This window comes from Monodelphis domestica, chromosome 3, assembly GCF_027887165.1.
Source record: "Monodelphis domestica isolate mMonDom1 chromosome 3, mMonDom1.pri, whole genome shotgun sequence".
NCBI classification, from domain to species: Eukaryota; Metazoa; Chordata; class Mammalia; order Didelphimorphia; family Didelphidae; genus Monodelphis; species Monodelphis domestica.
This window is the reverse complement of record NC_077229.1, coordinates 34941865-34958116: the sequence shown is the minus strand read 5'-3', so window position 1 is coordinate 34958116 and position 16252 is coordinate 34941865. Positions and strand designations below refer to the sequence as shown.

The 16252-nt window shown below is 43.5% G+C and overlaps 1 protein-coding gene across 10 annotated transcripts in view; it reads left to right on the top strand.

Annotated features, from left to right (window-relative positions):
• The window catches only part of RNFT2 (ring finger protein, transmembrane 2), a 91619-nt gene that overhangs the window by 42079 nt on the left and 33288 nt on the right, over positions 1–16252 (top strand). For all 10 annotated transcript variants that reach the window (XM_056821677.1, XM_056821675.1, XM_056821673.1 and 7 more), the window contains one exon: positions 1564–1717. In XM_056821677.1, coding sequence (XP_056677655.1) covers positions 1564–1717 — 154 coding nt within the window. The remainder of the gene's footprint in view (positions 1–1563; positions 1718–16252) is intronic.

Genomic DNA, 16252 nt, shown 5'->3' with positions numbered 1-16252 from the left:
ACTGGAGAAGAAAATGGCAAACCACTCTACTATCTTAGTTGTGTGATCCTGGGTAAGTCATTTTATTTTGCTTACCTCAGTTTCTTCATCTGTAAAATGAGCTGGAGAAGGAAATGACAAATCACTCCAGTATCTTTGCCAAGGAAATCTCCAAAATGGGGTCATGAAGAGTCAGACAAACTGAAAATAACAACAAAATGTTGTTGTTTAATCATTTTAGTCCTGCCTGAACAAAATATAGTGCTTACTATGTGCCAAGCACTGTGCTAAGCATTTTACATTTATTTTCTGATGGGCTCTGAGGATCTTCCAGTTCAGAATACTCTATGAATTGAAGTTCTATAGGTTGATAGCAGGAGACATTGAAAGAGGCCTTCAGGACCATGGACAGAGCACTGGGCCTGGGTCAAGAAGATCAGGGTTCAAATTTGGCCTCAGAAGATTACTAGCTGTACAACCCTGAGCAAGTCACTTAACCTCAGCCTGCCTCAATTTCCCCTCCCGTCATATGAGGATAATAAGAGCACCTGCCTCCCGGGGATTATGAGGATGACATGAGATAAGGTTTGTAAAGTGCTTTGGGAGCCTCGAAGCTATCTTTGTCGTTATTGTTGGAGCCCATGGACCAGGATGGGTTTTGGTCTGGATCATTAGAGAAAACTCTCAAATGGCTGAGAAATCCTAAAGGAATTCAGGGTAGGGGATAATCCTTTTGGCCTGGGGTAGTGCAGCCTTCCCAGGTTGGAGGCTGACTCAAACTCTGGGCAGTAGAGACAGGGAGAGAGGGACAGACAGACAGGCACTTATTAGTGAAGAATAAAGATGTGCCCTTTCACTCAATCCAGGCCCCTCGCTAGAAACAGGAAGGGGTGTCCCTTGACAATAGCCCAAGCAAGTCATTGGCCTCAAGTCTAATATTTGGGGCCAAATAAAACAAACCTAATTATCCTTCCATGTAATATCCCAATACTTGAAGACCAGGACCCTGAATCTTCCTCTAGCCAGGCTAAGTATCCCAGGTCTCTCCTCCTAGTATTTAAAAATGTATGGAATTTTAATAATAAACCAAAAGAGAGGGAAAAGAAAAAGGATTCTTTCAGTCAAGTGAGCAGAGCAAAGAGAGCCAGAGACTCACACCTGCAGCACTTTACCAAAAGCACAAGCTCCCCAAAAAGAGCCCCTCAGCGTGGGTCTCAGCCACATTTATCTCCCAAGCATCCTTATGTAAAATGAGGACGTAACTTAAAAGGATGCTGGGAATGTAGCTCAGGTGTGGCAAATTTCCCAACTTCACACTCCTATCAATCCTCCTATGGGGAAATGATTTAAACACCTTCCCTGTCCGGGTTATAGTTTCCCACATGCTCTCCAACTCACTATTCCCTTCTTAAACTGTGGCATTTAGCCCTGAACACAGTATGGCCTGACCAGAGCACCTCCCCAGTCCCAGACACCCTTCCTAGTCTAGTTGCCTTGGTCCAGGGAATGAGACCAGCACAAAATTCAATCCTCAGTGCCAGGTTGCTGCCTAGACTAAGGGACTCTGCATGTCCTCCCCCCCAGCCTCATCTTTCTGAAGCCCAATTTGGACAGTCTGGATTTCTTTGACCTGCTATGGATTGTGGGAATTGCAGACTTCATGCTGAAATACATCACCATCGCACTCAAGTGTCTCATTGTGGCCCTGCCCAAGATCATCCTGGCTGTCAAGTCTAAGGTAGGGGCTTCTGCCATACTCAGGCCTGGTCACCCCAAAATGAGGCCTATGGGGGTGAACACTATGGATGAGTTCTTGGGGTGAGGTTCAGCTAGCAATGATCATAGCCAGTCACCATGTAGAGTGTAAATTCTATATAATTTTGTCATAGAAAGTCCCTTACTCTTCCTACCTAATATCCTTAAACTTTCTATTGTAGAATTTTGGGCTATCACACCTGAGAAGGACCTTCGAATAGAGAATGTTGGGATTGGGAAGAGCCTTAGAACAGAGGATTTGAATGTCCCTTAGAATAGAGCCGCACTGGTGAAACCCTGGCACACATGCAGAGCTGGCATTCAGGGAGTTGCTCCATTCTCCATATTCCCAGCACCTGAGGACGTTTTTTGCATGCCCTCCTCCTCTGTCCAGCTGCCCAAAGCAAGCACTTCCTCCCTCCCTCAGATCTCTCTGGTCATGCAGAGGCTCACAGACTGCTTGAATTTGCCCTCTGGGCACTCGAACAAGGAAAAGGTTCACCAGCCCTGGAATAGAGGATGTCAGACCTGAGAAAGAACTTAGAACAAAGAATGTCAGAGCTGGAAGGGACCTTAGAACAGGGAATGTCAGAACTGGGAGAACAGAGTGTCAGAGCTAGAAGAGAGAATGTTAGAATATTAGACCATCAGCAATGAAAGAAAACTTCAGGATTCTCTCAGTTAACCTACATGAAGAAACTGAGATCCAGAGAGTCACTGGTACAATTTAACCCTACTGATTGCTTTCCCTGACACCTTAGAATCTCAGAGTTGAAATGCATCACAGTCATTTAGTTTTATTCCTCCCCAAAGGAAAAAGCAGGCAGCAATAGGAGATCTAGATCTGGAATCTGAGGATATGTGTTCAAATTCCTGCCCTGACACATTTGCGTTTGGGTTTAACACTTCAGCTCAAAGCCTCCGTTTCCTCATTAGTAGAATGGCATCAGAGGATGTCAGCAGTTGTGAATTCTGGACTACTATCAGTAATAGTGAAATATCCTGGAAAACAAGAGAGGTGCCTTAAAATTGGAAATGAGCAAATGCTGTCCTGCTTTTCAGAAAAGCTTTTCAAAAAAACTTTAGAGCAGTTAATTTGACTTGGATTCCTGGTAAAATCCTAGAAAGTCTCGTTAAAGCTAATGGAGAGGGGGCAGCTGGGTGGCTCAGTGGATTGAGAGCCAGGTCTAGAGATGGGAGGTCCTGAGTTCAAATCTGGACTCAGACACTTCCCAGCTGTGTGACCCTGGGCAAGTCACTTAACCCCCATTGCCCAGTCCTTACCACTCTTCTGCCTTAAAACCAATACACAGCATTGATTCTAAGACAGAAGTTAAGGGTTTAAATTTCTTTAAAAAAAGCAAATGGAGATAAAGAAATCTCCATTTGAGAATAGAGAAATGGAGAAAAGGTAAATTAAGAAAAAAGAAGGTTAATTTGAGAATAAATAGAGAAATTAAGAAAAGGGAGATCTAGAAAGGAAAGCAATGAGTCAGTGAAACTCTTCACCTAGTAGATGAGGAATGCTGGAGATCCAAGTAGCCTCAATTTTTGCAGATCTTTATTTTATTTTATTTTTAAAAATTTTTATTTTTAAAGATTTTTCCATGTTTACATGATTCATTTGCTTTCCCTCCCCCTTTCCCTCCCCACTCCCAGAGCCAACAAGCAATTCCACTGGGTTGTACAAATGTTGTCACTTGATAGCGATTTCCATATTATTCATTTTTTGCACATATTTATTTTTTTCCAAACCCTTCCGTCGTGGAGTCAATACTGTGTATTGGTTCCAAGGCAGTAAGGGCTAGGCAATGGGGGGTCAAGTGACTTGCCCAGGGTCATACAGCTAGGAAGTGTCTGAGGCCAGATTTTTGCACATATTTAGATGAAATATTTCATCCTCCTTTTGCAAAAGGATGGAGAAATGTAGGTTTAGGCGATGATACAATTAGATAGATAAAGAAATAGTTGGGTGGCTAGACTCAAAGCAGAGTTGGAAATGGTAAGTGGCCAAAGGTCTCTAGTGGTGGGCCCCAGGGATCTGTGCTTGAGTCTGGACCATTTAATATTTTGATTAAAGTCTTGGATAAAGGCATAAGAGATATGCTCATCAGATGTGCAAATGACACAAAACCTGAAGAGATAGCTTAATTCAATGAAAGAGTCTAGAGCTCCAGTCTTGGCCATCTGAAGCAGAGGGCAGGAGATTATATCAATGGGCCAAATCCTGCTCACAGCCCTAAGAGCTAAGAATGGTTTCTATGATTTTAAATACAAAAGAACTTTATTTAAACATGTAAAACGCTTCTTAAAATGGTGCTTACATTTTCAAATACAATAAAACTATATTTAAAATATATATTTTTAATCCTTAGCTCATGGAGTGGACAACAAATACCACAACCCCTTGTCGAGAACAGAGATGTCAAATTTCCTGTACAGGCTGCCCTCAAAACTCCTGTGTGCTAGGGAAATAGATCAGAATGTAACTGGAAGGGCTTAGTGGACAGACGAACCTGGATATAGGAAGACCTGGTTCAAATCTGGCCTCACACACTTCCTTGCTGTGTGACCCTGGACAAGTCACTTAATAACCCTTATTGCCTGCCCTTACCACTCTTCTGCCTTGGAACCAATAAACAGTATTAATTCTAAGACAGAAGTTAAAGGTTTAAAAAATGTGATTGGGAAATCTTTAATAAAACAAATAAAAATACAGTACAACATAGATAATGTTAATTTATGGTTTTCCAAGTCTATATGTGGCCAAACAGATCATTTCTATCTGAGTATGGCACTTCTGGTCTACAGCATAGTACAGAATCTAATAAATTCAGCAGGGAAAAATATCAAGTTTTATACTTGGGTATACTAAATCATAGGGTAGCTTGATAGAGCAATGGGCTAAGAGTCAGGAATAGTCATCCTGAGTTCAAATCCATCCTCAGACACTATGTGACCCTGGGCAAGTCACTTCACTCTGTTGGCCTCAATTTCCTCATTTGTAAAATGAGTTGGAAAAGGAAATGGAAAACCAGTCCTATATCTCTGCCAAGAAAACCTCAAATGGGGCCAAGAGTCAGACACGACTGAAAATGACTCAATAAACAGCAATAATAAAACAACTTCCCCAGTGCAAGGTGAAGATGAAGTTGGTTTGTTTAAGAAATATCAAGGGGAACGGGGGCTTAGCAGAATGCAAGCTTAATATGTGCCATCAGTGCAATATGACAGCCAGAAAAGCGAGAGCAGTCCTGGGCTACAATATGAAGAGCAGAGCTTTCAGGAACAGAGGTGACAGTCCTACTGCCCACTTCAGATCTTCCCAGGTGTATGCTGTGTTCAGATCAGAATGTTTCCATGGCAAATTTTCTGACCTCTGTTCCAGACTGCCACGATTGGGAAAGGGGGGGTGGTTCTAGACTCTTTCAGTGAATTAAGCAGTCTCTTCAGGTTTCAAGTCATCTGCAAATGGACATCAGAGGGGCAGCGTTGGTGGTTCAGTGGATAGCGAGCCAGACCAGGCATTGAAAGGTCCCGGGTTTAAATCTGGCCTCAGATACTTCTTAGCTTTGTGTCCCAGGGCAAGTCACTTAACCCTGACTGCCCAGCCTTTGCCACTCTTCTGTCTTAAAACCAATACTAAAACAGAAAGTAAAATTTTTTAAAAAGAACAGGAGAGTGACTTGTCCACTGATCTATTCTATTTATACTTCATTTATTTATATGTATATTATATATACAAATATACATTATTTATACAATTTATATAATTATTTATATAGTCATTAATAATATTAATAATAACCACATTTTAATAGCCAGACATTGTGCTAAGCTTTATGGATCTTATCTCATTTGATTTTCACAAAGACCTTAGGAGGTAGATGCTGTTATGATCTCCATTTTACAGATGAGGACACTGAGGCAAACAAAGGTTAAATGACTTGTGTAGAGGTAGAAATTAATAAATATTCCTAGTATTTAAAAATATATAAGATTTTCAATAATAAATCAAAAGAGAGGGAAAAGAAAAAAAGGTTCTTTCAGTCAAGCGAGCAGAGCCAAGAGAGCCAGAGACTCACACCTGCAGCACTTTACCAAAAGCACCAGCTCTGAAAAAAAGAGTCCCTCAGTGTGGGTCTCAGCCAAATTTATCTCCCCAGCATCCTTACGTAAAATGAGGATGTAACTTAAAAGGATGCTGGGAATGTAGCTCAGGTGTTGCAAATTTTCCATCTGCATGCTTATCCAGGATCACACTACTAGTAAGTGTCTAAATCTGGATTTGAACTCTAGTCTTCTTGACTTCAGACCCAGCACTTTGCCTACTGTACCACAAAAAGAAAAAATAATATAAAATAATAATAAAGATAAAATCATAAAGTCATCATAATACTAAGATAAAAATAATAAGGGCTGGACCTCCGGTTTACACATTACAGAGAACTTCAGGGGAGGAGACCCTTCTTCCAAAGCAGGTTGGCAACTTGGTCTGAGAGTATTGCACAGGGCACTGAAAGTTGGGGTTCCATAGCCAAGATGACTCGAGCCCAGGCACGTGGCAGCTCGAGCCACCCCAAGGATACATAGTTGGCTTCCTGGGAGCCAGATTCCATGATGAGGAGCATCTTGTAACCACCAGTTGTTCAGGTCAAGCTGGACCAGTGCCCGCTGCCTGGGGGCTCTCAGAGCATCCTATCTCCTTTCATCCAGAGCATCCTCTGTGCCCTGAGAGAGCCCTGGGACAGCACAAGTGCCTGGCACTTTAGAAGTTCTTCATAAATATTAGCGATGCCCATAAAGAAAAAGACAGACCCCGAGACAATCGCCAGCCCCCTGGCACAGAGCATCCTTTTACCTGAGCACTCATTCGTCTGCTGGGATCTTGTCAGCACTCTGAGGCTACGAAGGATGCTTGTGGGCTACCCCTGGAGAAAGAGACGTTAGTATGTCTTGTTCTAGCATTAAGGTAGGCATTGGCTTAAAGAAATGCCAAGCCCGTAGAGGGTGCTTCATCCGTGTTTGTGGATTGGTTATTGATGCTCGATTATGACTGGACCCAGAGTTCAGCCCAAGAACTTCCTGACCCCGATTCAGCCGAGGCTGGGAACAGATGGGGAGGAAGGAGAGGAGCCGAGCAACAGCTCCAGGCTACTGGGTTCTGGGGAGTCCAGCCAAGTCCCCACTTCAGGAGGTGGGCGTTTAGACGTCTGCCACACTCGTCTGTAGAAACGCGACCATGTGGCCAAGGAAGAGGAATCGTTCTCGGGAAACATAAGATTTCTATGTCACTTTCCTCACTTTCTGAAAATGCCTTTGCACCGGCTGCTCGAGGGTGTGAAACCCCCGACACCGTGGAGGAGGCAGCCTGCTGGAGCAGCTGACAAGCAGCACCCCCTTCTCGTCCTGCCCTCATCCAACCTCTGTGAGTCCTTGGGGCCATGGCAGGGACTGAGCCACTCCTCATCTCTGCCTGCTCCGAGGATTCTAGATCCAGAGCAGGAAGCTGCCCCAGTCTAGTCTGCCTAGTGCACAGGTGAGGAAACTGAGGCCCAGAGTGGTCAAAGCAAAGTAGATCTGGAGTGGGAAGGGGCCTCAGAGGCCAACTAGCCTCGTTCCCTTTTTGTGTTGTCTTTGTTGAGTCCTTTTCAGTTGTGTCTGATTCTTTGGAGATTTGGGGCAGAGATCTTGGAGTGGTTTGCCATTTCCTTCTCCAGTTCATTTTACAGATGGGGAAACTGAGACCAACAGGGTTGAGTGACTTGTTCAGGCTCACATTTCATTCTCCAACTCATTTTACAGTTGATGAAACTGAGGTGTAAGTATTAACATTAATATTCAGTAGTAGCTAAGTATTATATTTTAAAAGTTTTATTAATAATAACTAAAGTAAAAGAACTACCTAAACCCAGCCTGATCTCAAGAGAAGAGAGTGAGAGGGAGGAACTACAGAACTTATCAAACAATAATGTGACCACACAAACGTGGAGGTGCAGGAAAAGGGAAAAGGATTCTAGGTAATACAGAAAGGGATTTGGGGTAATGTAGTTTTAGGGGTTCAAGAATTTCCAACTATACAGAGGCCAATAGATTTAAGTGTCTTGCTTAGGGTCGCACAACTAGTTTGCCATTCCCTTCTCCAGCTCATTTTACAGATGGGGAAACTGAGGCCAACAGGGTTAAGTGACTTGCTCAGGGTCACACAACTAGTTTGCCATTCCCTTCTCCAGCTCATTTTACAGATGGAGAAACTGAGGTCAGCAGGATTAAGTGTCTTGCTCAGGGTCACACAGCTAGTTTGCCATTCCCTTCTCCAACTAATTTTATAGTTGATGAAACCGAGGCCAATAGGGTTAAGTGACTTGCTTAGCGTCACACAGATAATTTTCCATTTCCTTCTCCAGATAATTTTACAGATGAGGAAACTGAGGCAAACAGGATTAAATGACTTGTTCAGGGTCACACACCTAGTTTGCCATTTCCTTCTCCAGCTCATTTTACATTATCCTCTGCACCACCGAGCTGCCCCCTTCACTGTAGTTTAATGCAAGGTTGGATTTTATTGGAGAACTATATTTTTTAAATGGATAAAAATGTTTAGATTTAGAATTTTTATTTACTTTATATTATTTTTTAATTTTTTAATTTATATTTTATTTTTATATGATTTTATTTAGAATTTAGAAATTTAGAAAAAATTTCAAATAAAACATAATGAGAAGGTCGTTCTGGAGGATCTAGATGGTTCCCTTCTGGGTCTAATGGTTTATGAGTCAAGTTTGACCTAAAATTTGCCCGAGTCTTCACAAGCCAGAGATCACTTCCTCTTTCAACAGGATATAGCTGTTGATTGGCCAAGGCCAGGATGTGGTGGTGGGGGCAGGGATGGAGCTCTTGTTCCCTTGTGGCTGGCAGAGGTGTTCATGACAGTTATTAATGTAACACTGGCAACTGTCCAACTCCTCTTTTTTATTATTATTATTTTATTCTGCGAGATTAATGTGCTAGGTCATAGTAGGATCCAGCCTAGAAAAGTGATGTGAATAGTCTTCCTAAGATAAATTACGGCCCTGGAAAAAGTTCACAGCCTTTCCTTGCTTGTCTGAGTGCTATCCCCACGCTCATTAATCCTTGTCTGGGGAGAAGAAAGAGGCTAGGTCTTTATTTGCCGCTTCAGTGGGAGGTTGGTAGAATCACATCTGTCAAGAGCCCGTAATGGCTCACAGAGCAGATGCTTCATCCTTGGTACCTTTCTCTATCTGCTGAGAGTTCTGCAAATTTATGATTATTTTTTTAATTTAAAGTGCTTTTGGTACTTGGGTTTGGTTGACAGCCCCGTAGTCCCTTGATGTGAGAGGCTAGGTCAGCCACCTTGTCTGAGGACTCTGGGGAATCTCTTCATTTTCTCTCTTCTTCTACTCATCCCTCCTCCCCAGCCCCTTCTTCTCCAACTCCCCAAACTCTCTGTGAAATCACTAACCCTCAAGCCACCTTGTTCCATCCCCAATGGAGAATGGACCAGAGTCTTTTAGCACCGAGTGACAGATAGCCAGGATGGTGATGGGGGTCGAGAGATGGTCAGTTTCTTCATCATCCAGAATGAAGCATTATCTAGTCTCAATTGGATCACTGAATTGTTGAGAAAACTTGTACAAATTATTTATGTCCTCTGAGTCTTCATTTGCCCATCTGTAAAACGAGTGGGTTGGGTTATATGTTCTCTTTGGGTCTTCCAACCTTGGACATTCTGTATTCTAGGGTTCTTTGGAGCTCCAATGTTCTTTGTTCTAAGACACCCTCCATCCTGGACATTCCTTTATTTAACCTCTTCAAGTTGTAATAGTCTATCCCATCTCTTCTAAGGTCCCTCTAGTACCTCTCCAAAGCCACTTAGCTGCCTCGTAGTAGGCACATAATAAATGCAAAATTGAATTGAATCTACGGCAATGTAAAGGAAACTTGACAAATGCTACTGACTAAAGGTGTGACTTTGAGCAAGATGCCTCCCCTCACTGGGCCTCAGTTTCCTCATCTGTAAAATAAGCCATCTAGCCCAGATAAACTAAATTCTCCAAGACTGAATTAGCCAATGAGATTGCTGAACTGCTCTCAGTAATATCTGAAAGTTCCTGAAGGTTAGAAAATAGACCCACTGAAGACTTGAAGAAGGGTACAAGTACCATTTTCCAAAATAAAAAAGGGGGGAGTATGAGAACAGTTTGGCAACTGGATTGTGAATGACTTTGACTTCATTAAATAGGTTATTTAAAAAATCTAGAAAAGAAAGCTATGATTACATGAGCCAACATGGAGCAAGGAGTATAGGCCATAGCCATTCTATTCTTATTTCCTACTCTTTACCTAGATTTTAATAGATCAAATTGGTCGCAGGCTTGCTAACTCTCCCAATATTCACCCACATTGGCAGGTTGGGTCCCCAGAAAGTAACTGGCTGTTTCTTCCTTTAGGGTTCAAGGTATAGTGCTTAGAGGTTGGAGAAAGAGTAGTGCTCTAGTAGATCATGAGCCCCCACTGGTATGTTTCACTATTGATTGTTTCATTTATAAGAATTAGACAGGCAGACTTGATTAGCTTTTAGTAACAAGCATTTATGTTGGAATGTCAGATAGCATCCCATTCAGAACATATCAGGACTGTTGTGATCATTTTTGGGCACTACAGTTCAGGAAGGTTAGTGAGAAACCGGAGAACTTGAACTGGATCAGAACATATTTATTGAGCTTATAAAAATCTTGTTAATTTAAGCTTTGGCTTGTAAATGGTTGGAATTTGTGGAACTTTCTGGAGAACATCCAGAAAAGACATCTAGGACACCTTGAAATGATGTTCTGTAGAGGTCAGTTGAAGTCAGTCAACAAGCATTAATTAAAGGATGTTAACCTGTGGAAAAGAAGGTTAAGTGGGACATGATGTTATTGTTGAGTCATTATTGGTCTTGTGTGATGCTTTGTGTCCCCATTTGGGGTTTTCTTGGTAGAGATGCTAGAGTGGTTTGTCATTTCCTCATCTGGTTCATTTTACAGATGAGGAATCTGAGGCAAACAAGGTTAAGTGACTTGCTCAGGGTTTACAGAGCTAGTAAGTGTCTGAGGCTGGATTTGTACTAAGATCTCCCTGATGCCAGACTCCACTGCATTGTCTAGTTGTACAGGGGCATGATAGCTGTCTTCAAAATGTTTCAAGGATTGCCATGTCTGTTTGACCCCAGAGAGAGGAACCAAGAGGTATAGACAAAAGTTAGAAAGAGGCAAATTTAGGTTCAGGCTTAACAACTATGGATATTAGGTTTGGAACCAGGAAGACCCGAGTTCAATTCCAGTTTCAAATACTTGCTATCTGTGTGACCCTGGACAAGTCACTTAGCTTCTATCTGCCTCAATTTTCTTATTTATAAAATACTGTAAAAATCATCACCCATCTCCTAGGATTGCTCTGAGAATCAAGGGAGATAATATCTGCAAAATGTTTTGCATATCCCGGAGTGCTAGGTAAAGGCTGGATAAATGAGACAACAATTAGACCGGGAATGGGATAACTTGTGTGCCTGGTCATTGAAAGTCTTCAGACTGGGGGCAGCCAGATGGCTCAGAGGTTTGAGAGCTAGGATTAGAGACAGGAAGTCCGGGGTACAGATCTAGCCTCAGACACTTCTTAACTGTGTGAACCTGGGCATGCCACTTCACCCCATTCCCCATTTGCCTCAGTTTTCTCATCTGTAAAATGATCCTGAGAAGGAAATGACAAACCACTCTAATGTCTTTGCCAAGGAAACCTCAAATGGGTGCACAGAGAGTCAGACACGACTGAAATGACTGAACAACAGCATTCCTAATAAAACTCAATAGCCTACTTAGTAACCAGCTAGGATCACAATTTCCTGATGGCACGTGGGACCAGGAGGGGCCAACCTGTGGAGAGAGCAACTCATAGGCCATTGGCCTTGGTGTCTCCAGGGGCCAGCCTCTGAGAGGCCACCGGGTTGTTGTTGTTTTTTTATGGTTCTAATCCCTCAGACTCAGTGTGGGAAGAGCACTGGATTACAGTAAGAGGACCGGGGGATTGGAATCCTGGATCTCCTCCCGTCTCATTCTGTGATCTTGGGCAAATCTCTTTGCAGATCTCAGTCTCCTCATTGGTAACATAACGATGTTGGAATCTAAGATGCTTGACCCCCCCTCCAGCTCTAGAGCTTGTATGATCTGTGATCCCTTTCTCCCTGGCATTAATCTGTTTTTATCTGAGACTCATTAATACCTTCCACAACTTGCCAGAAGGGACCTTTTGTCCCTCACTTTCCTTTTCTGTACAACGGGGAAACTGGACTGTTTGATCCCATATCTTTGACATTCCTTTTTCTAAGGTCCTTCCTAGCTCTGACATCTATGTCCATTGCCCTCCCAGCCATATCATTCTTTGTTCTAAGGTTCTTCATAGCTCTAATATTCACAGTTCTAAGCTCAGACATTCCTTGTTTTAAGGTCTCACCCAGCTCTGTTATTCCCTGTTCTAAGGCCCTTCCCAGCTCTGATGTTCCCTATTCTAAGTTCTTTCCCAGCTCTTGACATTCTTTTTTCTAAGGTCCTTTCCAGCTCTGACATTCCCTGTCCTAAGTTCTTTCCCAGCTCTGATGTTCCCTGTTCTAAAGTCCTTCCCAGCTCTGATGTTCCCTGTTCTAAGTTCTTTCCCAGCTCTTGACATTCTTTCTTCTAAGGTCCTTCCCAGCTCTGGCATTCCCTGTCCTAAGTTCTTTCCCAGCTCTGATGTTCCCTGTTCTAAGGTCCTTCCCAACTCTGGCATTCCCTGTCCTAAGTTCTTTCCCAGCTCTGATGTTCCCTGTTCTAAGGTCCTTCCCAGCTCTTGACATTCTTTCTTCTAAGGTCCTTCCCAGCTCTGATGTTCCCTATTCTAAGTTCTTTCCCAGCTCTGATGTTCCTGGTTCTAAGGTCCTTCCCAGCTCTGACATTCCCTGTCCTAAGTTTTTTCCCAGCTCTGATGTTCCCTGTTCTAAGGTCCTTCCCAGCTCTGGCATTCCCTGTCCTAAGTTTTTTCCCAGCTCTGATGTTCCCTGTTCTAAGGTCCTTCCCAGCTCTGGCATTCCCTGTCCTAAGTTTTTTCCCAGCTCTGATGTTCCCTGTTCTAAGGTCCTTCCCAGCTCTGGCATTCCCTGTCCTAAGTTCTTTCCCAGCTCTGATGTTCCCTGTTCTAAGGTCCTTCCCAGCTCTTGACATTCTTTCTTCTAAGGTCCTTCCCAGCTCTGATGTTCCCTGTTCTAAGTTCTTTCCCAGCTCTTGACATTCTTTCTTCTAAGGTCCTTCCCAGCTCTGATGTTCCCTGTTCTAAGTTCTTTCCCAGCTCTGATGTTCCCTGTTCTAAAGTCCTTCCCAGCTCTGATGTTCCCTGTTCTAAGTTCTTTCCCAGCTCTTGACATTCTTTCTTCTAAGGTCCTTTCCAGCTCTGACATTTCCTGTCCTAAGTTCTTTCCCAGCTCTGATGTTCCCTGTTCTAAGGTCCTTCCCAGCTCTGACATTCCCTGTCCTAAGTTCTTTCCCAGCTCTGATGTTCCCTGTTCTCAGGCCCTTCCCAGCTCTGATATTCCCCATCCTAAGTGCCCTCCCAGCCACAACATTCTGTATTCTAAGGTTCTTTACAGCTTTGATAATCTCTATTCTAAGCTCTAACATTCCTTGTTTTAAGACCTCTCTGAAGTCTAGACATTCTTCTGAAGTTCCTCCCAAAACTGACATTCTCTGTTCTCAGGTCCTTCCCAGCTCTGACATTCCCTGTTCTAAGTTCTTTCCCAGCTCTGACAATCCTCTGTTCTTTTTCTGCCTTCTTCAGCTCTGGCATGCAAGGGCTCTACCATTCCCAATTCCCTGTCCTGGATCTGTTTGGCCATACAAAGGCCCGATGGATACTCCCAAGCCTGAGCCCCTATTGGGGCTGTTGAGAAAACTTACTTCTCCCCATGGGTTCTTGGAGTTTTCAGATCCCCTGGTTTCTAACTCGTCTTCCCTTAGCATCGCTTGTCCCCTGCCTCTCTAGGGCTAAGCCATCTCTGTCCTCTGTCCCCAGGGCTCAGCCATCTCTATTTTTTTCTTTGTTTTGTTTTTTTCTGTATTCTGTTCCCCGGGAGACCATCGGGGCCCATACGGTGACACCAAGGGGAGTGGAGAAGGAGGGGGCCACAGGGACAGGGATAAGGACAGGGAAGGCACCTGGGAGTTTCAGGATCCCAACCTCCCCTCCTTGGGCTCTCTCCTTATTCATTTTCCCAGGACTCCACACCCCCCAAGCTGTTGTTCCTACCCCAGTGAAAATGAAAAACTGCCATCGATACAGGCCTGACAATGGAGGGCTCTCCCCACCACATGGCTCCCACGGTTTAATTTACTGTAATTCATTTTATATTGAACCAAATGATATTGTTTGTTTTTAATGGCGAAAATTCAGCATGGAGGAGTGGCAGCCAGGACTCCTCCTGGGGAAATTAGGAACACAGCTGCTATTTAAACTCTTGCCTCACTCTCCTGGGCCCCCTGCCTCTTTGGGACTCTGGAGTCACTTTTCAGGTTGAAAGATGATCCATCTAGGAAGGGGCTCAGATGGTCAGTTTCTTTCCATGAACTCCTGAGCCAAAGTCTTCCGCTTGCCCCTCTTGCCCCGGGCCCACCACCCAGGGAGGAGATGAGGGATCGCCACCAGAATTTGTCATTCTAACGAAGAGCTTACCAGACATCGCTGAACTTCGTAGATAGCTATTTAGGACCAGATAAATGGGGATTTGAGATGAATCTGGGGACTGAATTTGGAGTTTTTGGAAACCTCTCAGCAGGCAATGGACTCATTGATCATCGTTCTGACTCTTCGTGACCCCATTTGGGATTTTCTTGGCATAGATTCTAGACTGGTTTGCCATTTCCTTCTCCAGCTCATTTGACAGAGGAGGAAACTGAGGCATGCAGGGTTGAGTGACTTGCCCAAGATCACACAGCTAGTATCTGAGGCTCAATTTGAAACTGAATCTTCCCAACTCCCAATCCCAAATGGGGTCACGAAGAGTCAGGACGATGATCGATGAGTCCATTGCCTGCTGAGAGGTTTCCAAAGACTCCAACACTGTGTCCACTGTGTCATCTAGCTGCCCCATGAGCTCAGAGAACCTGGGTCCAAATCCTCCCCCTCAGGTTTACTTATTGCTTTGGGAGACTCGGTTTCCTGTTAAAAGAGATAGCCCTTGCTCTCAAGAAGCTTCCATTCTGCCACATAGAGGTCAACATGTACCTATCTCAGTCTGTACAGGTTCCATAGAAATACTTTGGGGAAGCCCTGGCTGAATGGCTGTGGGCCATTTCTCTTTATTGCTAACATCTCAGCACTCCTGGTGACCTAAGATTGTGCATTACAGATGCCGTGAAATGGGATATTGTTGGGTTTGTCTGGGAACTGTGAGAATTGGCCAACCCAACATACCTTCTCCTCTGAGAGAGCAGAGGGTTTGGTGTCCTGAATTTAGGGCCAAATGCCTGACCTCTAAGATCCCTTCTAGGACCCCAAGTCTCCCTGTAGGGCTCAGCATCCTACCCAACCCCCTTGTCCATCACCCCACAGAACTAGAATCCACCTTGGAAGTCATGTAGATCAAGCCTTTCCCAAATCCCTTACCTTCTGTCTTAGAATCAATATTAAATATCAATTCCAAGGTGGAAGAGTAGCAGGGGCTAGACAACTAGGATTATATGACTTGCCCAGGGTCATACACATGTCCCTTTATCTTTACATAAAAGGAAACTGAGGTCCATGGACATGAATTGACTTACCCAAGGTCACACAAACTGAAATCTTCCTTTTCTAATTCTCCACATGATCATCCTCAGCAATATCTTAGTGCCTCACTTTCCCAATCCACATTATGGGGATATTATAGCCATCAGTGTTATGAGGTACCAAGGGAATTAATTAGTTCGTTAAGTGGTGATTACATTGCTCTTCTACAGCTAGGTAATTATTAGGGAGACAAGCTCATTCCCTAAGGTGGCTACTAGATGTCCCCTTCTCCCTCCCCTTCTGGATGGAGGTATATAGGCCTTTTTGAAGCTGGTGTTCCTCCTGCCCAGTGGTCAGAGGCTATAGATTCTAGACAGCCTGGTATTTTCTTCCACTAGTAGGCATGAGTTAAGTTATATTTATTCTATCAGTCAATCAACTTTATCAGATGAATTAACTAAAATTAATCCAATTTATTTCATCCATTTTAGTTGATCAAATAAATATTTTTAATTCAACTTAATCAGATTTAACTCCTGCTATGTGACCAGCACTGGGACAGACAAAAATGAAGATGCCCCTGACCTCCAGGAGTTTACATTCTCTTTAGGGAAATAATATATAAATGCATAAAAATATGCTGAATAAATAAATACAAAATAAATAAACACAAAATTTGGGGAGGAAAGACAATGGTAGCTTGGGGTATACAGTAGATAGAATGCTAGAC